Source organism: Rhincodon typus, chromosome 5 (genome assembly GCF_021869965.1).
Source record: "Rhincodon typus isolate 14 chromosome 5, sRhiTyp1.1, whole genome shotgun sequence".
In the NCBI taxonomy this organism is placed as follows: domain Eukaryota; kingdom Metazoa; phylum Chordata; class Chondrichthyes; order Orectolobiformes; family Rhincodontidae; genus Rhincodon; species Rhincodon typus.
Genome location: NC_063336.1, coordinates 90,280,492 through 90,308,469, shown reverse-complemented (window position 1 = coordinate 90,308,469; position 27,978 = coordinate 90,280,492). Strand labels below are relative to the sequence as shown.

The 27,978-nt window shown below is 37.5% G+C and overlaps 1 protein-coding gene across 2 annotated transcripts in view; it reads left to right on the top strand.

Moving 5' to 3' along the window:
• fbxo9 (F-box protein 9) overlaps nucleotides 1-27,978 on the top strand; it is an 87,888-nt gene that overhangs the window by 16,138 nt on the left and 43,772 nt on the right. The window contains exons 2-5 of one of the 2 annotated variants that reach the window (XM_048597423.1): nucleotides 2,632-2,709; nucleotides 5,673-5,831; nucleotides 8,908-8,965; nucleotides 19,228-19,327. In XM_048597423.1, the coding sequence (XP_048453380.1) occupies nucleotides 2,632-2,709; nucleotides 5,673-5,831; nucleotides 8,908-8,965; nucleotides 19,228-19,327 (395 nt within the window). The remainder of the gene's footprint in view (nucleotides 1-2,631; nucleotides 2,710-5,672; nucleotides 5,832-8,907; nucleotides 8,966-19,227; nucleotides 19,328-27,978) is intronic. The other variant, XM_048597424.1, reaches the window with a different exon arrangement.

The following is a 27,978-nucleotide window of genomic DNA, read 5'->3' as shown; positions in this document are numbered from 1 at the left end:
GCTGTGTTCATCCAGCCCTGCACCTTGTTGTCTCAGAATAACTTAATTCTCTTGGAAAACTTAACAGAATAATAGGTACAATGATTATTACTAAATAACTGTTTCAATGTAGGAACATTCCATATACACTCCCCTTGGCAAAAAGGCAAATTCAGAAACAGATTATCTCACATGCAATGCCGGTAATAGGAAGAGAAACCTAAGCTTCTTGCTGTAACCAAGAGAGGCGATAAAATAACTTCTACTTCTTCAAGACTCCAGCTTCTGCTGAATCTGAAAGCTTTACACAAAAAAACTAGAAATCCTGGTCTGAGAAAGCTGGCCACACCCATCCAGGCTGTTTCTTTTGTTCCAACATTTTAAAAAATATATATATATCCAAGGCCTCACAGGCTGTTTATTTACCGCCGACTACTCTGCACCTCTTGTTCAATCTGTCTCTCAAAAGAAACCAGGACAAAATACACCTCTTAAAGCCACAGCATCATCACAAAAGACCTAGGGGTTCGGGTGCGTAGTTCGTTGAAAGTTGTGACACAGGTAGACGGGGTGGTGAAGAAGGCATTTGGCATGCTTGCCTTCATTGGTCAGAGCATTGAGTGTAGGAGTTGGATCACGTTGCAGTTATACACAATATCGGTGAGGCCACTTTTGGAGTACAAGAGGCAGAGTATTATTAAATTAGAGAGGGCGCAGAAAAGATTTACAAGGATCTTCCTGGGACTGGAGGGTTTGCGTTAAAAGGATAGGCTGGGATTTTTTTCACTGGAGCATAGGAGATTGAGGATGACCATATGGAGGTTTATAAAATCAGGAGGGGCACAGGTAATGTGAATAGCAAAGGTCTTTTCCCTAGGGTGGAGGAATTCAAAACTATGATGCATATTTTTAAGGTGAGAGGGAAAGATTTGAAACGGACCTGAGGGACAACCTTTTCACATAGAGGGTGATGTGTACATGGAATGAACTGCCAGAGGAAGTGGTAGATGCAGGTACAACATTTTAAAATGTTGCAACATTTTAAAAAGACATTTGGACAGGTACGTGAATAGGAATGGTTTGGAGAGAAAAACAGGCAAGTGGGACTAATTTAGTTTGGGAAACATAATCAGCGCAGACAAGTTGGACTGAAGGGTCTGTTTCCGTGCTGTATGACCCTATGACTCCACTTTATGACTCTATAAGCACTGACTATTATAATAAGAGATGGAACAAATTTCAAACAGATCTTTGAACTGAGATTGGAATGGTCACAGTAGAGTGGTACGTATGCTGTTTCTAATGACTCCCCATGCTTTGTGGATGCCTAGTCATGAATTACCAGATTTGTTTGAAATTTGTTCCATTCCGATTATTCATTGAAATTTGTTGTACTACACAACACAATGGAGGGTTTCCTCAATGTGAAGGTGAAATTTAATCTGTGCAATACCTGTGAGGTTGTCACTCTGACCAGTACCGTTACGGACAGATGTCTCTGCTACTTGTAAATTAGGAGGGATGAGGTAAAGTAGGCTTTTTCCATTTTCTTAGTTTGGGGCTGCAGCAGGTGGTCAGGGAACTATCAGCCCCAAGTTGATTCTGCCAACTTGATCAGCAGCCATGCTGCCAAGCTATGCTAGGTCATAGATGTATAAGACCCCACTCAGAGTACATTTTTAAAGGACTTTGTGAGAGTTTAATGACCTACAGTGTGGACTGCTGAATCAATTTATTAGATCTGTCTTAGGTGCATCTTCTATTTAGTATATAACTTGTAGGTTATAATCATCCAGTATGCATGTTAATTCATGTTCAATTTGTATTGACTCTGGAATTTAGAGAATAGGAGGTTAGATAATATAATACTCTGTGTTTGCTTTGTTTGACTCTCATATTGTTTAAATTCTTCAGTTTTAAACCATAGAAACTGTGTGACTTTTTTTAGTAAACAGCTGATTTCTAATTTTTAAAAAAAGCAGTAATAGGTTTTTGCCAAGTATTGTAACACCAGCAACATTATTTTGCTGATTTAGTTATTAAATGAGTATCAGCGAGGGAGCATAAACTATTGTTGTTCAGTTCAGCAGTAGCATATATAGAACACATACATGTCCTAGTAGAGATATCCTCTGTCCTTTTTTCCTATCTTAATCCATGCTGAATTAAAATTTATCTGCAGCTAAAGGATTGCAATGCTCAAAATTAATGTAATATTTCAGCCTGTTCAAGTAATTCTCAAATTTCATTCCTTTACGCTCAGTACTTGTTGCCCCTCAGCTGCTTTTTAATTCGTTTTCTTCCTTACCAAATTTTTTAAAAATCTAATTTGTTGTCCTTTAATTATCACACCTATTTGGACAGTCAGTGTTTGCAAGCTTTTCAAGCAAGCATTAAAACCAAGTTTGCTAGCCGCTGACTCCATCCCATTTCATTGAGCCTGAACCAAACTGCCTGCAACCTTGGAGTTCTATTTGGCCCTGAGCTATTATTTTGACTGCATTTTCTCTCTACCAAATCGATTAGTTTCATTTCCAATTAATCACGCATTCCAACCCTCTATTCAGGTTACCTGCTGCTGAGACCTTCAGCACTTTGGTACCTCTAGACTTGCTACAAGTAACTAATAAGAACAATTTGTTCTTCTGTTAGCAGGTAGACAGTGAAAAAGATAACTATACTGGTGTCATTGCTGAAGGAAATGAAAGGTCTGATGAAGCAAACCTTCAGGTAGTAAGCTTTATTTATTTTACATCGAAATTAATTTCCCATATTAAAGCAGGCTATCAGAACTACAAGAGTGCATCTCCATTGACCAATAAATTCTATTTGACAATCTTTGATAGAAACCTAATTGTGTTGTTGGATCATGATTATTAACAGTATATGCAGCAACATTGTACGTAAAAATCTGTATGTAATAGAAAGAAAAGGGAAAATATATTACTAAAGTATCTCTCACTATTTGAGAGTATCCTAAAGTCGTTGACTTGCCATGAAGTACTAATGGAATGTCGTCATTATTGTACTGCAGCAAAATCTAGCAAACAGCAACCCATGCAATGTCCAGATAACTTGGAAGCTTAAAAAAATTTCTCATCAAATGTCTATTCTCATGTGAGAGGGAGGTTTCATAACTGTTTAAGAAATAAAGAATTTTAATTGCTCCTGTCACAATCTCGGGTTATACCAGCCAAAGATTTACACCTAAAGGCTTACTTTAAAATGTTGTCACTATTATGGTAAGGTACAAGGCAGCCTATCAATATGTAACTAAGATCCACAAGTGGTAATGAGTTGGATGCCTAATTACTCTATTTTTAGTGGTAGTAGGACAATAAGAGAACTTCCTGAACTTCAAAGAAAAAGTGTTACATGATCTTTTTCCCATCTGCTTGCTCAAATGGGCATAATGGTCTCACATCTCATCTGAAATCTGGCAACTGTACTAATGAAGCACCCCGTGTGTACTGTCTGAATTCTTGATTTGCAATTTCACCTGAATTTGCAGACAAATTGATGAAGGTAATGTAACTGCAGTCTAATTGGAAATATCTAATTGTTCTGAGCCCACAGATGATAATTGACATCTTTAACTAAGCTTAGCTCTCCTCTGTGTTTTCTTATGGAATCCCTTGTATTTCATTGGCTTTTAGCCCAAATGCGTACCGTAGCAAGCAAGAGATTGGTGTATAAACACTTAGCTTTTGGGCAATCAAGTAAATCAATACTTGACAAAGAAGTAAAATGTTTCCATGATGACACATATAAACCATAACTGCTGCTGCTGTCTACAATAGGAATTAGTATGGGGTGTCATCTGGAGTAGAGATTATTCTTAATGTTGTGAGCAGGGAAAAATGAAAGAACATGGTTCAAATTTCAGGAAAATATTTCCATATAAGCATGTCAAAATTATAGGTCTATGCTTAAACCTTTCGTTCAATTCTCCATACTTGTGTTTATAGTAGAATGTCAGTGAGTAATCCAGAAGGTAATCAAATGTCATTTTGTGAACTAATGCATTCCTCCTATGGCTAAATGACCACAATCTAAGGATAACAAGATGAAAACTTGCTAAAAATTCAGATGTTCATTATAATTCATCATGCAAATTTGTCTAGAAAATTGTTCAAACTGATGGGCGGAATTGTTCATTTTACTACAAGCCATTAAGAAGCTTGTAGAAAGCTGTAATTGATAAGTGAGAGGTGGCAATTCTGGCCGGAAGAATGAGGAGGTCACATGGCCTTTAGAGAAAAAGCGTCTTGGTGATGTTGAAATCACTAAAAGTAGCAAGTCAGGTCAGGCAGCATCAGAGGAGTAGGAAAGTCGATGTTTCGTGTCGGGACCCTTCTTTAGAACCCTTCTGAAGGGTTCTTGATATCTTTGAGTGACTAAAAGTAGCAATGTAGATTTTGAGGACCATTTTTAATAAAGCTCTGGGTTTCATTTGTAGAAGGCTAGAATTGAAAAAAATTGTTGTAAGGTAACATTTAAGGTACTACAAAAAGTTTGCTCTCCATATTGTAAGAAAAATGTAGAGAATCCAGAGAAAATTCAATAAGTTGTTTACTGGAATGATAATAGAGCCGAGGTACTATACCTGCACAAGGCTTGAACTGGCTATGGGCCATTTCTCTTAAGAGGAGACAGTGGATAATCTTCTTTAAGCTTATGAAAGAATTTCAGTTTTTGAGGCGACACCCACTATTATTTCACTTTTAAATTATGTAAATTTGAATAAAGGGTCACAGATTATCCAAAAGGGTCGAGGATTAACAAATAATTTATCGCAGAGCAACAGTTCAAAATGTAACACATAATCAAAACAGACATATGACCAGAAACAGGTGAAAGCATTTACTAATCCCAAATCAGATGAATGGATGCTGAGGCAGATCAGAGAGATGTCAGTCATCATGACTGTTCTGTTCTGTTAGTGCTGGCAGGATGCTACAGAAATTTTGAAATTAAATTGATTAAATTTCTATAGCATTACTGTATCTCAGAATTCCTTAACACTTAACTCTCACGGTTAGTCATATTTATGACCCAGCAAGATATATTATCTATTTAACTCAACTGCATTGTGAAAGCTCCCAACTGTAACATTTATTTTCTGGTCGTAGAGCCAATGAGATGCTGATTGTTGGTGTTGCATCATGTTTCTTTTTGTTTTCCTTCACATTGGCTGGATTGTAGTACCACAGTTGTGCGCCCACATAGAAAATTGTGGCTGATGCATCCTGAATTATTTCATGCTGCTTTTGCAATAGCATGCCTCCTGTGATTACATTACATGTCCCTTCATTTATGATTAATCTACCCATATCACAAATAAAGGTTCAGTGTGTGCAGTCTGCATTTATCGCAGTTACAGTGCCGTACCTTCAATGAATCGCATTTATGAGACAGTCTTTTCAACGTGCATCATGAAACTGAAATTGTAAATATACAGCAAAAGGAAAAGATGTGTATTCCTATGGGGAGAATGTGTGGAGCTAATTGCATAGTTCTGAGCTATATGAATATCAAAGTATTGTCATGAAATACATTTTACCACAAGAAAAACAAGCAACCAGTAGATAATAAATAAGTTATTTTTTCTCAAATTTGGGAGCCCAGGTTTAATTATGGCATAGGTAAATCGTGCCTAATATTTATATGGAGGTGTCCCTGTTATTTTCAAGGAGGAACTTGATGTGTTTCGAGCTCAATGGATGTCTGAACTAAATCCAAATGGAAGCTCCAGTGGATCTGACATGCAGCTTGGTAAAGTCTCTGGCAAGAAATTTCCTTCTAAATCTTCAGGTATAAAAGGGAAACAGGAGCTTGCTCGTGAAGAAAAGGTAATTATGGTAATCATTATGATATATTTCATGCCTAATTGCCTTGAGTCTGGAAATAGTAACCACTAAGAACAAATGAAAAATCTTTTTATTTCCTCATCCTTGATATAATCCATTGTTCAATGTAGCATTAATTACGCATGTCTTTATTTCTGGAAGAACTGGGCAGGGCTGAGTGGCTGTGACTTGATTGATGTCAAGAGGAAATGAAGTTTGGAAATTGGTTAGTTGAAGTGGGTAGGTAACCAAAGGTGGGCATCTAAAGGAAGTTGTGAAGAAAGCCATTTTGAAAGAACCAGTGTCTGAACAAAGAGAATCATAAATAATATCTACAGAACTATTCACAACGTATCAGTGTGGTGACCAGGTAGGTAATCAACTGCTTAGGAGTTGGCTGTCTTTGGGAGTTCAGTGTTATTAGGGCCAAGTGACCAGAAGAGGAACCTGTAAGAAGCACTGAGATTGGAGGTATTGTTACAACCAATCCCCAGGTGATATTTCCAAATTTATTATGGTTCTGGGCAGGATACCCCAAATTATCAAATTCCTAGGTGAGGAAGGATGAACTGGCTCCCTTTTTTTATATTTCCGCGACCACATGGTTTGGTTGCAACAAGGTTACTTTAAAAGGATTCCCTTCCTCGTGAATGTCTTTCTCCAAGATCAAATTGATTTATATTTTAAACGAGTCAATTTAACCAGACGTTCTGAAGTTAACTAAAGAATGAGTGCATTAGTTTGTAAACATAAGGAAAAAAATCATAGCAAAACCCACATTAGAAATGAGAGACAAGTCCAAAAGAATTTTTTTTTTTGAAAAAGATATATAGATCAACCTCTGAGTTCTAGAAAGAGTAGACTAGGGTTAGTTGTGACCAATACGTTCTTAGTACCGATGGCATTATAGTTAAGGAGTGGATTTTGGGATTTGGGTAACAAGCAGGATAGATAAAGGGGAACCAGTAAATGTAATATGTTTTGGATTTCCAAAAGACATTCGATAAAGTACCACATGTAAGGACTACATAATGAGATAAGAGTCCATCATGTTTAGGTAGTATAATAGCATGGACAGAGGATTAGCTAACTAATAGAATGCAGAGAGTTGAGATAAGAGGGGTATTTTCCAGACAGCAACCTGGAACTACTAGAGTGCCATAGGGATCAGTGCTGAGACCACAATTAATTACTATATATCCCGAATGTACTGCAGCTAAATTTATGGTTGATACAAAAATAGGTGGAAAGGCAAGTTGTGGGGATGACACAAAAAATCTACAGAGGGATATAGACAGGTTAAGCGAGTGGACAAACACTTGACAATCTAATGTGAGGAAAATGTGAGCTTATGCACTTTGGCAAGCAGCATAGAGCAGCTGAATATTATTTAATTGGAGAAAGTTGCAGCACAGAGATTTGGCATGTTTGTGGATAAATCACAAAAAGTTAGCATACGATTTTAGCAGGTAATAGGGGAAGGTAATTGGAATGATGGTCTTTATGTCAGTATAAAAAGTATGGAGTATAATAATAAAGAAGACCTCCCAAAACGATGCAAAGCATAACTCAGACCACACATGGAATACTGTGAAAAGTTTTAGTCTTTATCTAAAGAAAGGTACGCTACATTGGAGGTACGCATCCCAAGAAGACTCGGAGGTTGATTCTGGGTGTGGAGGGATTTTCTTACGAGGGGAGATTGAGTAGACTGGGCCTGTACACATTGGAGCATAAAATAGTGGCACGTGACTGTGTTGAAATACACAAGACTCTTAGTGGGCTTGACAGGATAGATGCTGTGCAAAATGTTGAACCAGAGGGCAAAACCTCAGAGTAAGAGGTTGCCCATTTAAGACAGATGGGGAGGATTTCTCCTCTGAGGGCCCAGAATTTGGAATTCTTTACCACAGGGGTCTGTAAAGGCTGATTCATTGACTGAATTCAAGACTCAAATAGACAGATTTATAATCAATAAGGAATTGAAGAGTCATGGAGAAAAGGCAAGAACATGGAATTGAGGCTTATGGGATCACTCATAATCTGTGATTGGAGGAGCAGTCTTGATAAGCCAAATGGTCTAGTTTTGCCCTTGCATTTCATGGTCATCTTTGCTTTGCAGGATAGCTGAGATTCTTGTGCTCTGTTTCACTTCAATAGTGACTGGCTTGCAGTGCTCAGAACAAGACAACATCTTTTCCTTTTTTACCTGCAATGCACTGGCATTTAATGCCTGTCCTCAAGCTGTGACCTTCACAACACACTAGCACACTAACATACAGACCAGAGTTTGCAGTTAATTTTTAACCAAGTTTTGTATTTTCCTGGAAGGGTGAAAAACAAATATGTCTTTCAACTCCTGTCCCTAGTCTGGAATACAACAAGAAATGTTTTCCTGCTGAGAGGCATTTCTGCCTTCTGAAGTCTCTATCTCTTTCAAGCTTCCTTGGCACAGTATAGGGTGCAGCATTCCAAGGCACTCACACAGTGAATTCCACACTTCAAGGTTGCATTATCAGCCAGGCGTGGCTTGGCTTGGTAGTTGAAATAGAACACATCTTGCCCAAAAGTTCAATATGTTTGAGAGTAATTTGGGGTTCTGACCCATCGTAATTACAAAATCAGAGGGGAGATAAACTATATGTTTCAGCATCAGAAGCTGAAGGACTAGTCAGGATTGGAAGCAGATGATGATTGAGGCATTGGCACTGCTGATTTCAGTACGAAAGATGAAAACATTGTGACTTCTTTGCATTTGACATCGCAAGCAATCAGAAACATTTAAAATAGTTCATTTCTCAACTAAAATATATTTTTAATTCTGTTCTTGTGCCTAGAGTGAATATCAGCATTAATGATTAACTATTTCAACAGTAGCTGTTATCAATATCTTGAAAAACCAGAAATGAACTGGTTGTGAAATGTAAAAGAAGTTTGAATTGTCTCTTAGCTTCATGTTACAGACAAACCTTGCAGCCAAATCTGAACTCTCAGCCATTTCTTGCCAAGTATTATTGTATTGCTTCCAAATGTTACCCACAAGTGTAGTAACTGACATGTATACATATGTACATTGCAGGCCAAAGAACTGTTCCTGAAAGCTGTTGAACAAGAACAGAACGGAGCAGTCTATGAAGGTAATCTATATGTCTGTAAGCTGTGTTTTAAACCATAAAGGGGCCACCATGTTTGTTTTTCCTAACTTCTGAAGGACCAAGTAGTTCAGATTGCCATGCAGATTTTATATAATGTTTCCAGCTATTTTTGCCAGATGTAGTTACAATCAGGTGAAGAAAGGTCAAATTGCTCCCCTCGTTGTTTGACCGCAACAGGATTTCTTTTGTTTGAAAAGGATATATTTGCCATTTCAGTGAGTACTTAAACTCTTTGTATAATGTGATCATAAAAGAAGCATAGGGCAGTTTCTCTTGAGTTTTGACAAAGCAAGTAGGTAGGTTTATTATGCTTAAATCAATCTAGATAAAATAATAAATTATGCACCGATTCATGCTTTCACACACGTCCAAAGTTCTCACTCTCAAACTCACAGATACAGTGTGGAGAATACATTGACCAAACACACACAATTTTTTTATGGAACGAAGTGTATGTACTTTGGTGACTTCAGACTTGACTCGATGGTCTCGCTGCTTCGGATTTCTCATTTTAGATGAATGAATTAATTTCATCCACTCAGTTTGGCTGCATAAAACTCAATACCTTTTTCATGAAAAATTGTAAATCCTAGTTTTGTAATCTAAGATTATCCTAGCCTCCGTATTGTTGGGAGAGAGAGTTCCAGATTCCCTACCTTTTGTGAAAGGAAGTGCTTCTTCACTTTACCCATGAGCAGCCTCTCTCTAACTGTAAGATTCTGACTTCTTTTCTGAGACTCACCATTGTAGAAAATATTTTTATTCTCTCTTTACCTTATTGATTTCTTGAATAAGAAATAAAAGGATGAGTAAACCAAATGGCCCCTCATGCAGCAAGATCGTATACGATCAGTAATTTATCTTACTGTATTCCTTGATTACCTGAGAGATCAAAAATCAATATATTTCAGACTTGAATTTTTTTATTTTATTTACTCATTCGATGTGGGAATTACTGGCCAGAGTGACAGTCATACAGCCTTAAAACAGCATTTATCAAAATTCCTAATTGTCTTGGAGGAAGTGGTGGAGAGGTGCTTTCATGAATCACTGCACCCTTGAGATGTAGGGTCACACACAGTTAAGAATGAAGTTAAGAAAAGAATTCCATGAATTTAAGGATACACTCGATAATGGAACATCCAAACACACTGGGAGAGACAATACCAAAGATGAACAACCCTTTGAGTGAAGAATTTTTTTCTTTATCTCAGTCTGAAATAATCAATCCCTTTATCCTAAAGCTTTACCCCACCACCCCCATTCTAGTCTCCCCAGCAAAGAGGAAAACATTCCACTGCCCACCCTGTCAAGTTCATTCAGATTCCATTCAGAATCTTGCCTGTTTTAATGAGATCACTTCTTATTCTTCTGAACTCCAGAGAGTACAGACTCAATTTGTTCAAATTCTCTACTACCTCCATGACAAGAGTATCCTTTCATAGATAGAGAGACAAAATTATGATCCCACCAAAACCCTGTTTGATTACAGCAATACTTCTGTTTCCTGTAATCAAATTCTTCGAGTAATGACCAACATGTTATTTTCTTTCTTTCTTAACTGCTATACGTGAATGCTAACATTGTGTTCCTTATATAGTACAACTGAATCTCTGAACATCAACATTTCAAAGCTTTTTTAAAAATATGCTACATTTCTACTCTGACTACCCAAATGAATAAATTCACACTTTTCCATATTATACGCCATCTGCCATCTTTTCACTTATAACCCGTCTATATCTTTTCAAGATTTCTTTGCATCTTCCTTTCAGCATATATTGCATCTAGCTTTGTATCATCAGTGAACTTGGATACATTACTGTCATAACTGCAAGAGAAGTGCCAGAGTAACTGAGCTGTGAAAATCATGTCCTTAGTTGCACGGTTTGGTCAGAAGCCACACTGGCATTCAGAAAGGATTTCCTTTTGAGACTAGGAGAAAGCTCCTAGCAAAGATTCGTACAGTGATCTTCCCACAATCCACGTTGTCACCTTTTTTTGATGATGTTGGCAATGGGAGCATCCCTGAGATTGGCAGGGATTTCTTCTTTGTCCCAGATTTCCAGGAACAGTTGATGGAGGTGACGAGTAAACTCTCCTCCTCAAAGTTCGAAAATTTTCTCCGGAAACGTGACTACTCCTGTGACTTTTCATTATTCAAGTGTCTAATAGTGGCTCCAACTTCTGGCACACTATGTAGGAGTCCAGTATCATCTTTGGGGAGTTGGGAGGATATCCTCAAATACATCCTCATCGATGATTGTATTATGGTTTTCAGAATGTTTTGAAGTGTTCTCTCCATTGGAGGCTGATGTTTTCTTCGTCCCTTATTGGAAGTTTGCTAGTCTGCTTGGCTCTTGACGCTGCTGAGCGTTGAGTTCTTTTCTGAACTGTTCTTCATCTTCATCTGCTTTGATAGCATTTGATGGACATTTGAGAAGTTGGCTGTACAGCAGTGGTCATCGCTTTAGTGATAAGGACAACCTTTTGGTCTCAGAATTGACGTAGTTTATCAAGTGCCTGTGCTTTGGACATGATTTTCACTGCTCAGTTACTCTGTCACTTCTCTTGGAATTATGAGAATAATGCATCCAAGTTCACTAATGATACAAAGCTAGGTGCAATATATGCTGAAAGAAGTGATGCATTTGTCTTTTTCGTGGAACATCTACTGTCAACCAGCTGGTATTCTGCACGTTTGGTGATCAGGAGAATGCTGTTGGAGTTACAGTTCCTGAGTCCTTCCTTTCTAACAGTTCCTTTCTAGAGTTGGGCATCCTTTCTAATGCTGGCATTGAAATCTCCAAGGATGACAATTTTATCTAACTACGTGAGGTGTGAAGAAATTTTTTCTCACATCACCCATGCTTTTTTTGTGCACCACGTCAAAGCTTTTTGTTTTAATGCTGTTAATAAAATAGTGCCAGTATATTTGTTTAATGCAGTGAGTTGAAGTCAAATGTTGTTTGACACAGACGTCTTGTTCTATGGTCTTCCTGCTCTCAAGACTTTTATCCAGCTGTCATTGACATTACTTGGGACTGCTCCACACCAGAAAGGTCATGTGCAAAGTAGGAACCAATCTCCCATTACTGCCATTGCACTCAAGTCACTTTTTTTCCCTTCCCTCGCCCTCTATAGCGGGACCAAGGGCAGGGAGCTAGAGTTACTAGCACCAGGGGTTTGACACACTAAATCTCTGTTCTGGCTCCTAGTCTGAACTCTTAAGGAGGTCCTGGGCACCACCTATTGGCACAAAGACGATTGGTGCAGTGATTCTGAACTTAGTGACCTGAATTGACCAGGGTTGGGCACTAAATCGAGCTTGGTCAAGTAAAACTTCAGATGAGTGTATTTTTAACAATTTATAGTATTTATATTTTAATTGTGTTTCTTCCAAATTTTTAATTTATTTTATAGATTAATTTATTTATGAATTTAGGCATTTAGGAATGTGCACTATTTCAACTTAATGTTTTAAAGTCATTTTCCGCTGAGGATGGTCCTGAAGTACTTAACTATATGGTGTTTCTTTTATACTTATTCATTTATTTTATTTGCAAGTATTTTTGTGAAGAATATACAGTTCTACACATATGGTACAGTATTTCAACCTGTAAATTGCTTTTTCTGGGTAAGAAATGTCCGAAGGAACCTAAATACTGTTTTAATGTTGATTTCTATTGGAACTTCTTATTCGCTTAAAATTATTTCACTTAAAGTTGCAGTTTTCAGTAACACAGCCACTGTTTCAAGTCAGGATTTTGTGAATGCAATTCAATTATAAATAAATGCTGGTAATTATAAACGCTTACTTAGACTGTGTAAAGATTGGCTCCAGATGCATCTTTCAGCATCTGCAATTACAGTCAGAATCATTTAGTATAGAAGAGACTTTTCATCCCATTGAGTCTGCGTTTTCTGAACTGTTAACAACTCCTTTATCTGCCATATTAATTACCACCTCATAAATTCTAACTACTTTAGGTAGTCATAGCCTATTGTTTTAAGAAAACAGTTAATGCTGGAAATACTCATAGGTCAGGCAACATCCGTCAACAGTGAAATACGTAAGTGAGCAGATCAGTGGCCTTTTTCAGACCTGATTCTCCCTGACCAGTTTATCGACATCCCGAACTTTAAGCCGTCTGTCTCGATTAATAAATTCTGGTAACTTCCCAACAGATGATAGATTAGTAGTCTTTGTAATTTCCTAATTTATCTATCGTACCCTTCTTAAATAGTGGAGTGACATTGACTGTTTTGATGTACTTCATTCTCAACCTCTATTGTGGAAAATTAATATAAAGTAAGTTGTTAACAACAAGTCTGGCATTTCCTGATTTTTCAAGAACAATTGTAGACAATGCCATATTACTAGGTGTTCCCTTAAACATTGTGTTTAAGATATATAGAGCTAAAAGAGTTTAGTTTTAGTGTGTGACGTTAATGATCTGCTGATATCTAGAATGCAAACATCATCCATTTCACATTTCTGACATCCCTCATTGCAAAGGTCTTTTTTTTTTATAAAACCCCAAACAGAAGTAGACCATGGAGCTTGTTTTACTGTTCTGAAAGATGATGGCTGATCTGTGTACCATCTCCATTTACGCACTTTTTCACTACCTCTTGTGATACTCTTCACAAAGTCTATCACTATCAGTTTTGAAATTTTGTTTGGGCCCACAATAATATTACTTTATAATTATTTCACTTCAAGCGCATTAATATAATTTGTGCTTTGACAAATAGATTTTCCAATGATAATTGTTGACTTACAAACTTGTTGCTTTGTTAATATTACAAAGGAGTTTCAGCAGTCTTTCGAATATAGCAAAATATTCGAGGTGCTAAGTAAAAATAAGATAGATGATTGCTTAAAATACAAGTGAACTTGCGAAATTATCATTGAGTATTCAAATATGTTTTCAGTTAGTTTACAATTGCAATAGTTTACATATTGCTTTTATTTCATATAAGAAAGCAAAAACTGCATTTAAGTAGCATCTGTCACTACCTCAGGACATCCTATAACAAGTGGTAAATAGAAAAAGTCACATTTGTTAGCCATTATCTAAAATTAGTTTATGCATAATTTTTACGTTAATTTTGCAATCTTAATTAAAATTTGTCTTCTGAGGAAGCTTAAAAATTTGCCATTTCCTGTAGAAGCAGGCCATTTGGCCCATCGATTTCACACTGATCCTCTGAAGGGCAACCCACCCAGACCCATCCCCCACTCCCACCCTCTATCCCTGTAACCCTACATTTCCCCTGTCTAATCCACCCAGCCTGCACACTATGGGCAATTTAGCATGGCCAATCCACCTAATCTGCATATCTTTGGACTGAGAGAAGACCCACGCAGACAAAGAGAGAATGTGCAAAATCCACACAGGCAGATGCCCAAGAGTAGAATCGAACCCGGGTCCGTAGTGCTGTGAGGCACCGGTTTTAACTACTGAGCTTCTAATCTTAAGGAATGAGATAAGAATAATTAATTTATAAAATTGTAATGTCCATGAATATTCATTTTAGAAATAACCTCCAAAAGTAATTTGATAAATTATTTTCATTATTAAAATTAGAAAGGAGGAGCTTTGTCCTGCATTGGATAGCATCCCAGCCTCTGAGCCAGAAGCTCAGGATTCGAGTTCCACTGCAGGACCTAATAGCTGTGAAAGCCAGATTCATAATGAGACTGAACAGGCTGAGATTCAGCAAGTAAATCCCTCCAATGTATCATCAGTGACAGGGATTAAGAGCAGGAGCAAGCATTAAGCTGTATTACCAAGCCCTGAGGTTCAACGCCTCTTCCCCCAAAAAAACTCACCAAACTCTTTTTGCATGACTGAAGAGGATTGACGAAGGCAGATCAGTGGAGGTGATCAATATGGACTTCAGTAAGATGTTTGACGAGGTTCCGTATAGTAGACTGGTTAACAAGGTTAGATCACGTGGAATGCAGGGAGAACTAGCCATTTGGATAAAAAACTGGCTTGAAGGTAGGAGACAGAGGGTGATGGTGGAGGGTTGCTTTTCTGACTGGAGACCTGTGACCAGCGGTGTGCCACAAGGATCAGTGCTGGTCCACTGCTTTTTGTCATTCATATAAATGATTTGGATGTGAACATAGGAGGTATGGTTAGTAAGTTTGCAGATTACACCAAAATTGGAGGTGTACTGGACATTGAAGGTTACCTCAGCGTACAGCGGGACCTTGATCAGATGGCCTGATGAGTGGCAGATGGAGTTTAATATGGATAAATGTGAGATGCAGCATTTTGGAAAGGCTTATCAGGGCAGGACGTATACACTTAATGGTAAGGTCCTGGGGAATGCTGCTGAAAAAAAGACCTTGGGGTGCAGGTTCATAGTTCCTTGACAGTGGAGTCACGGGTATGCAGGATAGTGAAAAAGGCTGAACGAAATGCGAATGCTGTAAATCAGAAATCCTCAGAACTCTTGAGGAAGGGTCACTGGACCCAAAACGTTAACTATGATTTCTCTTCACAGATGCTGCCAGAGCTGCAGATTGCTTCTCCAGCAATATTTGTTTTTGATAGTGAAGAAGGCGTTTGGTATGCTTCCCTTTTTTGGTCAGTGCAATAAGTATAGGAGTTGAGGGGGGTCATGTTGTAGCTGTACAGGATATTGGTTAGGCCACTTTTGGAATGCTGCGTGCAGTTCTGGTCTCCCTGTTATAGGAAGGATGTTGTGAATCTTGAAAGGGTTCAGAAAAGATTTACAAGGGTGTTACCAGGGTTGGAGGATTTGAGCTATAGGGAGAGGCTAAATAGGCTGGGGCTATTTTCCCTGGAGTGTCGGAGGCTGAGGGGTGACCTTATAGAAGTTTATAAAATCATCAGGGGCATGGATAGGGTGAATAGCCAAGGTCCTTTCCCAGGGTAGGGGACTAGAGAGGGTGGGTTTAAGATGAAAGGGGAAAGATTTAAAAGGGACCTTAGTGGCAACTTTTTCAGAAGGTGGTGCATATATGGAATGAGCTGCCAGAGGAAGTGGTGGAGCTGGTATGATTACAACATTTAAAAGAATCTGGATGGGTATATGAATAGAAAAGGTTTAATGGGATATGGGCCAAATGTTGATAAATGGAACTAGATTAATTTATGATATCTGGTCGGCAGGGTGAATTGGACCGAAGGTTCTGTTTCCATGCTGTACATCTCTATGACTCTTCCATCAAGTATCTGTCATTTTTTAATCTGTAGCTAATTTCTCTATTGTTTTCAGGGTAACTGGAACTGCCACACCTTTGACTTCAGTTAATAGTCTTGTGTGTGAAACTATCAAAAGCCTTTTAGAAGTCATAGTATAGCATGGCGTAAGGGTTTTCCACAGTATCTATGAGGTATCAATATCTTAAAAAACAAAGGTAGTTGGTCAGCAATTATCTTCCATTTCTGAGTCCACAGTGTTTTAGTACTGTTAATATCAATGTTATGATGGAAATAAATTGGCATCTTTGCCATTGCTATCCATAGCTCCGGACTGCAACAGCCATGTAAACTGTATATTGCCAAACCAACACCACTTTCCAGAGCGGAGGCTGTTAGTTCAATTGGCTAGTCAGGTTGATGTCAACCAAACTTGGTTCAATTCCCATTCCAATATCTATGGATTCAGGACCTACCTCCTTGTTCTACTCCTGGTCGAGGCCATGGCATCGTAGGATGGAGAACTTGAGGAACTTTCTCTTCAGGATATATCTGCACCTCACAATTCTTTACTGTTTTGCACTGAGATGAATTGGGGCTTTTTTTTTCCCATTTAAAAGTTATTTGCATATAAAGGCATACAGAATTTCTTTAAGTTTTCAGGCCATGAAACCTCTAACTAAAGAGAGCAAACAAATCAATGAATTTGTAAAATTGCAGTTTAGTCAGTCAGAGGGACCTTTGATTCCAAGGTGCTTAATATTATTGTACCTCCATTAAAGTGTTCTCTATTGTTTTCTGAGAAAATTCACAAGGTGATGCAGTTACATTTATGTACTAAATTTTTGTATTGAATAAATGTGCTAGGTTTTTTTATGTCTAATTCATGGTACTACAACCTGTTTAAAAGTGTGATGATTTATTAAACAGGCAAATGTGACAGCTATTGTGCACATCACTGGAACCTCAACTAAAATTATGTGTGTCAAATATAGGAATAGGACTGGAGCTTCTATCCACTTCTAACTCGGGTATAATGTATCACTTCTGCTTAAGGAATACTTGTATCACGATTGACTCCAATTGTAGAAAATTTGTTGCTTATTTATTTATCTTGCTTATCTAGTGATTGGGTTAAGCATTTCAAGATTCACAACATCAGAAAGGTAATTTGGCCCAGCTTCAGTGGAGGTTACATCACCTATTCATGATTTCAGTTCTTTTGTCTCAACTAAGTTAGTTAGAAATATATTCTACCCATTGATCACTGTCATGAAGTATTTTCTGATATTTTAAAAGTTACCTTTCATTAGTTTGAATTTGCCATGTTTTCCAACTGGAGTTTAATTTAAAGTAATATTTTGGTTTGACTATATCATGCCATTATATATACCTCTAAGTACGTATCTTGGATACTTACTTTCTAGACTTAAAAAGAAGTTTCTCTAGTCCTTACCCATAACTCACTTCTTGGATACAAAGTATTAACCTCTCCGCTCTTCTTGCACTATCTCTGATACATGAGGAAATTCCTGATATTTTAATGGTAGAGCTGAATTCAAAGCATTTAAGGTGCAGTTTGATGAAATTCTTTGTTCTAACTTTATATCTAATGTTTCAGCAACATCGTTTAACATACAGGTGGCTTTGTTGTTTGCTGCTCTCCTTTTTTTAGTCGTTTTTGTTAAGTTAAGTTGACTAAGACTGCTAATTTTTTTAAGTTTCTCCTTCAGGTAATTCAAAAATGTCCCTGGAATATGCATATCAATGGTAATCCTTAGTTAGCTGCACTATGCTTTGTTTGTCACTGGCCTGACCCCATGGTTATGTTGCCCAGATCGTTCAGTTATGCCTCTTCAAGATTCTACTGCCCTCTCTGTGTTGGTGTCATCTGAAAAGTTGGCAACTTTTCTTCAGATTTTTGAATCTAGTTCACATAAGTAACTAGGAACAGTTATAAACAGTAATGCCAAGTCCTGAAGCTCACAGCTCCCTCAACTTTCTTTGTTTTCTGCCCAGCAACTAATTTCTTCTTCATCTTCAGAAATTACTCTGAACTTTCACATCTTTGAGTTTAGTAAGTAGTCTTTTATGTCGAACCTGATCAAATTCATTTTGAAAGTTAAGATACAGTGTGTCGTAAGAGTTTTCCACAGTATACACAGGATGTCACTTCCTCAAAAATACCAAGGCAGTTGGTTAGATGTTATCTTCCAGTTCTGAGTTCCTATTCTTTTGTTAGTCCTATATGCTTAATACCAACATTAGTACCAGTATCTCAAGGAACATCGTTTCAGCTAAAGTTTTTGAAGACAATTTCTCAAAATCTGAAAACATTTTAATTTTTTCAAAAAGTTTCATTATTGCTATTCGAAATAGTTGTGCTTTTGATGAAGTAAAAACATTTCCAAGAATAGAACCTTGAAACAGTGATAATCACTTCACCCAATTTCTACAAATCGGCCACTATATATGTGATAAATGCTTAATGCAGTGCAACAAAAAAAACTGACCGTACAAAACTGTTTCAACTTTTGATAACTTTCCTGGTCATCAATAAATTGATGTTTCTATATCATAAATAGATGTAGAAATGCCTTGTATTTATTTTAAACTAGCAATCAAGAAAAAGCTCAATTGTGAGAGAGAAAAGAAGTTGATTGCTAAGGGTTGCTAATGTGAATGATCAATAAGTTAGTAGCTTGGTATATTGGAGTGTTAACATCTCCTCTATCACTGGTAAAGTAACAAAACAGTACTTAAGTCATAAAATTCTATAGCAGTTGCCTTCTGTTATTTAATTATACATGAGTGCAAATTGTAACTGCTTGTACAACAATATTATTTTAGTTTTAAATGATTGTACATATTCTTTAGTATATCCCTACAAAATATTGTCTGTTAGTATATCGTAAAATTTGTCTGTCAGTGGTTGCTTCTGATTCTTTTAGCTGTTTGTTACAAAGATGAAAATGACTGGTATCACATTATCAATATCAATTTAACATCAGGATGCTGTGCGTATGATCTAGATGCTGACAATGTCCCTTTTGATTTCAGCCATCAAATACTATCGGAGGGCCATGCAACTTGTACCTGACATTGAATTCAGGATCAACTATGTCCATTCTCCCGAAAGTGATGGAAATGGCAAAGCTTAGTACGTGAAAAATTACTGCTCAGACTCTATCCTTGTAATTCAGGGTGAAAAGTAGTGATTATTTTCTTCATTCACTACGTTTGACTATTTATATATGTGGTGAAAGGATTTCATTAAAGCAGATGTTAAATTTGCTTTACTAGTAATCTATTAACTTGCATACAGCCTTTACTTGTATTTACATGAAAACAATTCAACTTGAATACTATCAGAACCCTCCCAAGCATGACTCTTTTAAATTATTGCGGTTGGTTTTCTGCCTTATTGTTGGACAGGTAGCGTGCAAGAGAGAGCCATAAACAGATATCAAGTAACTTTGGTGGGACAAGAAGAGGAACAGGCAATAGAGGGATGAATGAGTTGGATGGGGGTGTTAATGAATAGCTTTATAACCCAAGAGGAAACACCTGTTCTCTTCCCAGGCCCATGAGCCAGGCTGTAAAAGCATTTACATCTTGCGACCATTCTTGCACTTGCTAGATTTTACAAAGCCTGAGAAACGCAGCAGATTTGAGTAAAAATTGAATACTTGATAAAATGAAGGCAGTGACCTCATAATATCTAAATCGCTATTATAATCTTCTAATATTTAAAAGCTTGATCGCCTGCCTGTCACCTGCTTCTGTTAAAACTGAAAATGGATGGGTTCCCATTTCACATTTTTGCAGTTTTATCCTCGCGTGTAAGCAAGCTGATTTTTAGGAGTTAAGATTGAGCCTTCAATTTCTGCATCAGGCAACTGAAAGAATTGCCATTATGTTAGTTTGCTGAACTAAGAAGAAATTCAAGACAAATTCCAAACTTTACTCCATTGTTCTAAGACTTGAATGAGACATCAGGAAACTGTAAGCAGCTTGTTTAACAGACTTCAGCAAAGTCTTTAGAAACTAAATTGCTTAACACCTGGAAGAATGCAAGTTGTTAAAAGATGATTGAGGATACAAGAAAGAATGGACATGTTTAACCAACTTGTGTTGGAGAATTTTTGATGATATCATTGAAACAGAGGGAAAAAACAAAACGTTTCAGGTCAGCATCCACTTAAGTGTTATAGAAAATAATCAAGAAATAAGTATCAATGTTTGGTACTGAATAGGAAATTAAATTAAATAAAGAAAATAAATGATAAACATAGATTGAATTATTTCAGTTTGAAAAGAGGTGGGGTGAAGTACTTTCAGTTTCGTAATTGGTATCTTTTTTTAAAAAATACACTTTCTTTGAGGCAGAGTGGCAATCGTAAGAAAATGTTCTAAATGGTAAGTGGTGAGAAAACACAAAATAAGGAAGAAAATTATAAAATGCTGGTAATGACTTAGTCTGGCAGTATCTGTGGAGAGCATAATACTGAGTCAGTATCTGTTGGTCTGATGAGGCAACATCGTGAATCCGAAACCTTAACTTTGTTTTGCTTTCCACAGATGCTGTCTGAAGTTGCTGTTTTAATTTCAGATTTCCTGTATCTACAGTGTTTTTTTTCCTTTCATGTAAAACACATGATAAGGAACAATGCAGACAGATTCAAAATAACTTGGTTAATTCTGGCCGATTAAACTTATCGTAGGTAAGTGCACACATAAGGGATATTGGTAGGAGCTGAAATAGGCCATTTGACCCCTTGAGCTTGTTCCACCACCATTCAGTAGAATTGTAGCTAGTCTAATTGTGGCATTAACTCCCCTTTCCTGATGAAGAAGCTCTATTATGTAAAGTAATATATTTTAGAACCAGGAGCCAAGAGAACATGTAAGCCAAACAAGTGTGCTGATCATGTAAGACACGAGTTACAAGTAAGCTGCAATGGTAGTGTAGCATTTAGCTGCAGTAAAACCAATGAAAAGACACTGCGTAAATAGAAGACTAAATCAGGAAAAAGCGAGAAACTGGGTGTAACTTCTTTCCATCATGTAATTAAGTGAAAAGGTAGGTGGTAAATCTTTGAAAACTTGGTAAAATCTAACAGCCTTTTAATGGGCCTAAAATGTGTTATAAATATTTGCTGAGCTTTTCCAGCAACTTTGTTTTTGTTCCTGATTTACAGCATCCGCAGTTCTTTTGGTTTTTATTTGTTTTAAATAATTTTTGGAAAACGCATCGCTCCGTAAAATAGCTACTAATTAAGTGGAAGTCGTGTTTATGGACATTCTAATAATGCTTGTAGCAATCCATTGCTAATATCTAATGCGTAAGTCTATGTCAAATCGAAGTTTGAGGGTATTTTCGATCATAGCGATGACGTCTACCAGGAATGTGAAATCGCTCAATAAAGTGGTCACCAGATAAATTCAGTATGCTGAATCTTATACTTCCATCAGCATTTCTAACTTCTTATAGCCATATTTGCTGATGACACATGGTTCAGTACCATTCTAAACAGTACAGATGATAACAAAATTACAAAGGAATATTGATGGACGAGGTGAATGGGCAAAACTGTGGCAGAATGATTTCAATGTAGGCAAGTGTGAAGTTATCCATTTAGGACCGAAGAAAGATAGATGAGGGTACTTTCTAGATAGTCTGAGGCTAAATACGGTGGATGTCTGAAGAGATTTGTGGATTCAGGTGCATAGATGTTAAAGTGCCACAAACAGGTGCAGAAAATAATCAAGAAGGCTAGTGGAATGCTGGCTTTTATCTCTAGAGGACTGGAGTATAAGGGCACATGTTCTGTTGCAGTTATAAAAAACGTTAATTAGATCCCACTTGCAATACTGTGAGCAGATCTGGATACCACGCCTTTGGAAAAATATTTTGGCTTTGGAGGAGGTACAAAGTAGGTTTATTAGAATGATACCTAGACCATTGGGAACTAAGTTACGAAGAGAGATTATACAAATTAGGCCTGCTTTCTCTAGAATTTAGAGGTTTGAGGAGTGATCTGATTTAAATCTTCAGGATATTAACAGCGAAAGAGATGGCAAATAAAGATAAATTATTTCCATAGGTTGGACGTTCTGGACCTCTAGGGGGCATAGTCTAAAAATTAGGGCCAGGTCATTCAGGAGAGATTTTAGGAAGCACTCCTACACACAGCAGTAGAGGTTTTGAAGTCTCTCTTCCATAAGCAGCAGTTGATGCTAGATCAGTTGTTAATTTTAAATTTGCGATTTTCTTTTTCTTAAGGAAAGTTATCAAGGGATATGGGCAAATTAATATTGATGGACTAGGTAAATGGGCCATCAGTTATGGCTGATCTGTGGCCTGATCTCATTTAATAGCAAAACAGGCTCAAGAAGCTGAATAGCCTACTCTTGTTCCTATGTTGTTATTTCAAAAACCTTTTTTTCCTAATCATAAAGAACATACTATAAAAATAAACAGTTCAGTGCGTTAAGATATAGGTTTGATGTTAACAATAATATTGACCAGTATTTTTATTAAATATAAAGAGATAAAATATAAAAAAGGGAAGTCTGACGAAAATCAAATTGCTAGCAATAGCAGGCTGTTTACATGTTCTTATCCCATTAGTAATCTTTTTGTAATTGCTTACATTTCAGTGCTTCTGAAATGTACTTGATGTCACTGCCAACGTTTGTTTTGCTTAGTGTTAGAACATAGCTCCTTTGTCTCCTATAAAAGAACTGATGTGAAAATTTAACCCGTCATTCGTCGTGGTTTACTGAAGGCCCTGCTATTTGGCTTTCGGCACTTTTTGTTCTTCACTTGTGTCATGATCTGTTTGTGAAGTCAATGCCTAGTGGTTAGTCTGATTGCTTCCAAAAATGATTTGCATTATGTCATGTCTTTGAGGACCTCAGTGTATGCTTTATGACCAATGAAGTAAGTTTGAAGTACACACATTTGTGTATTGTAGGTAATGCAGCAACAATTTGCATTCAGCAAGCTCCCCCAAACAACTATGATAATGAAAGGATAATTTGTTTATTTCATAATGCTGGTTGAGGGATTAGTATTGATCAGGAGACAAGGGATAGCACCCTGCTTTATTTTACAATATTGCTATGGGAACTTTTGTATCCACTTGACATGGTAGAAGGGATCTCCACTTTTTTCACCTCATCCAAAAGATTTCATCTCCGACCATGCAGACCCAAGGGGAGTGCTGCACCTTTTGTAGTTTTTTATGCTGACGTCCTGCAGAGTGATTTGATCTCCTGATGGAGATGAGAAAGCCTGTGACAAATGATGCACATTGCGATCACTCATCTGTCCACATAAAATGTGGTAAAAATATATGTAATTTATCAGTGTGCCCTTTACCTTAATTATTAAAAACAGAATTATGTCAACACTAAATGGCATTGCACCAGAGATGATGATAATGTGTGTAACTTTATGCCTCCATAACGATATGTGCTGATAATAAACTGAACAAAAACATTTTGACAACTGTAGTAATAGACAATGGTCAATAGGTGGTGCCATAGTAGTACATTTTCTGCTGCATGTTGATATTTTGCTTTTACATGACATACCTTGCTCCTCCGCTTTACCTGTCTTCTTTGCTCTGCGCTATGGCTTATGCTGCCCCTTCCAGCCACTCCCAGCCAATTCCCAGCTTCTTATTTCCACTTATCATTTCCCAGGTCTCATCTGCATCCTCTAGCTCCTCTTTCCTCCATCACCCCATTGCAGTATTCTGTTCTCTACTCCCTCCCTTAGTTCATAATTCATAAGATATAGGGGCAGAATTAGGCCATTCAGCCCATCAAAGTCTGCTCCACCATTTGATCATGACTGATATGCTCCTCACCCCCATTTTTCTGCCTTTGCTCCATCTCTTCCTTCAACCCATTACCAATTAAAAGTCTGTTTAACTCCTCCTTCGATTTACTCACTGACCCAGAATCCACCTCACTCTGGGGTAGCAAATTCCACAGATTCACAACCCTTTGGGGGAAGTAGTCTCTCCTTGATTCTGTTTTAAGTTTGCTACCCTTTATCCTAAGACTATGGCCTCTTGTTCTAGAATGCCCCACAAGAGGAAGCTTCTGCTCCATGTCTATTTTATCTAGACCTTTTATCAACTTGAATACCCCAATTTGATCTCCCCTCATTTTTCTAAATTCCAGAGAGTATAGCCCTAAACTCTGTGATCTCTCTTCATACAACAAACCCCTCATCTCTGGGATCAGTCTATCAATCTATCATCATCTCTGGTGTTTCCCACCTTCCTGCATTATCCCTTGCCTCTGCTACCTTACCCGCAAGCCCCACTTTCTCTTGTCTGTCTCTTTTCTCTCCATTCCCAACACCACCACTGGCCTCTTTTCCTTTTATCCTTATCTGCCAATTTCATAGTCCTTTTTCAATTATTTGCCTCCCTGCACCCCTCTTTGAGTTTTTTTCACTACACACTCCAGCCCCCACCCAGGTAGAAAGCCACAGCAAACAGACCACTTTAATAGTAAAATCCATGTATAGGTTGATAAAATGATGAAATAGTTTTATGGCATGATTAAATTATGATCCAGAGTCTCCTGTGATCTTATCAGCGTTTTCCTTTTACTCTTTCAAGCTTGTCAGATGAAACAATGATTTGAAATTTTTAATGCTTAAAACACATTATGATAATATCTTGGGTAAATTGTGTCTGATTTCAACAGTAAATACAAGCTTGATATAACACAAAGTAATTCATTCCTATTCAGCACAATTTAACAGATCCAGATATGTTTATACCTGCTTTGTGGAATTCTGGTTAGACGCATCCTTTTATGGTTTTGTATTTCCCCATCCAATGGCATTTGGTTGTATTTTGCTCTATAATATTTTAAAGAAAAAAAATTTATAGAGGCCCACTATTAAGATCTATTTTGTAGCACATCGGCCCCTAAATATTGGAGAAAGGTTCCAGTTCAGTTTTTCTTTTTCAGTCTTTCAGTATTTGAAGTACTTCAGTAAATACTTGTTGAAGAGCTAAAAAAATCCCAGCAGATGCTTTCTAGAAGGCTTCATGTGACTCAATATACAAAATCTGAATTGAAACAATTTGTAGATGTTTCCTTAAACTTATTGAAGTACTGTGTGATATGTATAGGGATACAAAACATACAAATATGAGTAGGGTAATTAGATCATGACTGGTCAGTACCTCTGTCTTTACCTTTTCTCTAGATCAACTATTAACTTTACCTAATAAAAAATGTTATCAAAAGCCCAGCACATATAGCCTTTCGGATGATTGAAATCCAAAGTTCCACGATCCTTTGTGTGAAAGCAGACCTTCCTGATTTCACTCCCAAAGCGATTTGGGATGTTTTGAGGTCATGAAACGCCATATATGAATGCAAATCTATCATCAAGGTCTAATTTTCTGCCCTCTTAATTTCCCCCACTAGAAGAATTAACATCTCTGTATCTATGATATCAAATCCTATGTGATCTTAAAAATCTTGATTAGTTAATCCCTCAACCTTCTAATAACAAAAGCTTTCATTTCTATTGCATCTTTGACATAGTAAAGTATATCATGGTTCTGCACAAGTATTATGAAATAAAATTTGATACCAAATCATATGAGAGTGGGGCAAATGACCATAAACCTGTCCGTAGAGAAAAGATTTTTAGCTATGTTTTAAGGGAGAAAAAAAGAGGTGACAAAAAGGAGAAGGGTTAAGGCGGTAATTCACAGAATGTAGACAATTTCTGGGAATGATTTAAAGTAGTTAATAAAAGAACCAACAGCAATATGAGGAAAATCTTCTTCATGCAATAGGTGGTTCGGGTCTGGAATGCAATGTATGAGAGTGCAGTGGAGGCAGGTTCAACTGAGGCTTTCAAAAGGGAATTACATGGTTATTTGAAAAGGACACTTTTTGTAGGCTTAAAGGAAGAAGGCAGGAGAATGACTGACTGACTGTAATTGAGATGATCATTTGGAGAGCTGGTGCAGATACAGTGACCTCCTTCTGCACTGTAGCAGTTCCAAGCTTCTGAATTTGAGGCTTTGAAGGTCATATCAGGGTCAAGAATAAAACAAAGGGACCAAATAGCCTGGTTCAACCTCTGAGAAATTTGCCAGGGAGAGGGACTGTGTCAGTTTATGGATGTTTATGGTGGGAATCAATTATACTAATGCTAACCCTCCTTGATATTTTGTTAGAGAAAATTTCTGCTCATCCAGCATGTGCTGGCAAGTGTGGGGAGGTTACAGAACCTGCTGATCAGAAGATCCCAATCATGGTTACTCTCGGGCTGTTACCAGTGGGGTAGATATTTTTAAGCAATCTGTTCAGACATGGCACACCTCTGGGGTATGTAGGACTTGAACCAAGCCCTCTGACTGTAAGTAGGGGCTCTACCATTGCAGCACAAGAGCCCTTCTTACCAGTAGAGTACCAATGCCAGGGCCAGAGTGAAGATATTTGGATGCAAAACATTTATGTTCCTTGACAGGAAACAAGAATTTTAAATAGAAGTTGGAAAGGTGAGATGCTCAGAAAAGAAAGTGCCACAAGAGGATGTGTGAGGTCTGTGGTGCCGATCAAGACGTTGCTATGACGGAAGATGGAAGAGTACACTTGTCTCTCTTTATACCACTCCACAGGGGACAATATGAAATAATAAAAGTACTTTTTACAGTTTTCAAGAAGATGAACAAAATACCTTTTACCAAAAAATCTACTATCAATTATTGATTTATTATTAAACCAAAACATGTTCGATAAAGATGCAGTAATTGGGTAAAATGCACATTCAGTAAATTAAAATTCTAAATGTTTATCCCTTTAAATATCCCCTAACAGGCAGACAGACACATGTTCACAAAGCCATTCTCTTCAGGAAATGAGAAAGAAAGAAGATTTCGATGCAAAGATTGGTTTTCTGGGGGAAAGAAATCTTTGGCCAATTGTTTATTCTTTAAGGCAAAAAGATAAAGTGTAGGATCTTCTAAAATCACTTGCTCTGATATTCTGACATGTATGGCCAAATAGCTTTCACATGATTATCTCTGAAATCTTGCAAACGCAGTTCATTCAGGAAATACAGCCTTGATGTTTCTTGTTGCTTTGAAAAGAACAAATTGGCTTCGCTGCAAACTCAGTAAGAGTTTTTATTCAGAAACGAGAGCTTTAAGCTAGTCGGCTAGTTCTTGCTAGGCTTTTCCCAACCTGGCTTCTTCTAAGCATGCCCTCCTGCAACCCAGCTAGTTTTTAGCAGACTTCTCTCCAACTGAATTGGATAAAACAAGACCTTTTTCCAAGCCAGTCACTATTTAAGACGGGGTCTATGGCAAAGCATGTTATCACAAGTCATGTGATTGTCAGAAAGTCTTGTTAAAACAAATCACCAATGTCTGCAGTGAACTTTCAGTGGTCTCTTTTAAAAAAACACTCCAGGTATGTCTACAGAACTCGAAATAAATCAATTTTCCAGAATTCTTCAAAACTTAAGTCCTTCAAGCAACATTAAACATAAAATGTTTAGTGATAAGAGCATTACTGTTACTGCATGAATCTGGATGGGGCAAGTGGTGGAAGATCCTTATCTATCCTAGTCCAAGATGGCGGCAGAGAAGCAGCACTGTGTCTGAGCTCCTGGCCCAGGGCTCATCTGCTTTCTTTGTTTCCTTTTTTTTTTCCTTTTGCTTTTGCTCTTTTTTGCTGTCTTTTTTCTATCTCTTTGGAAGTCTTTCAACATCTTCAGCAGACCAAGAGTGAGCCCAGCTTCCCAAGCATGTG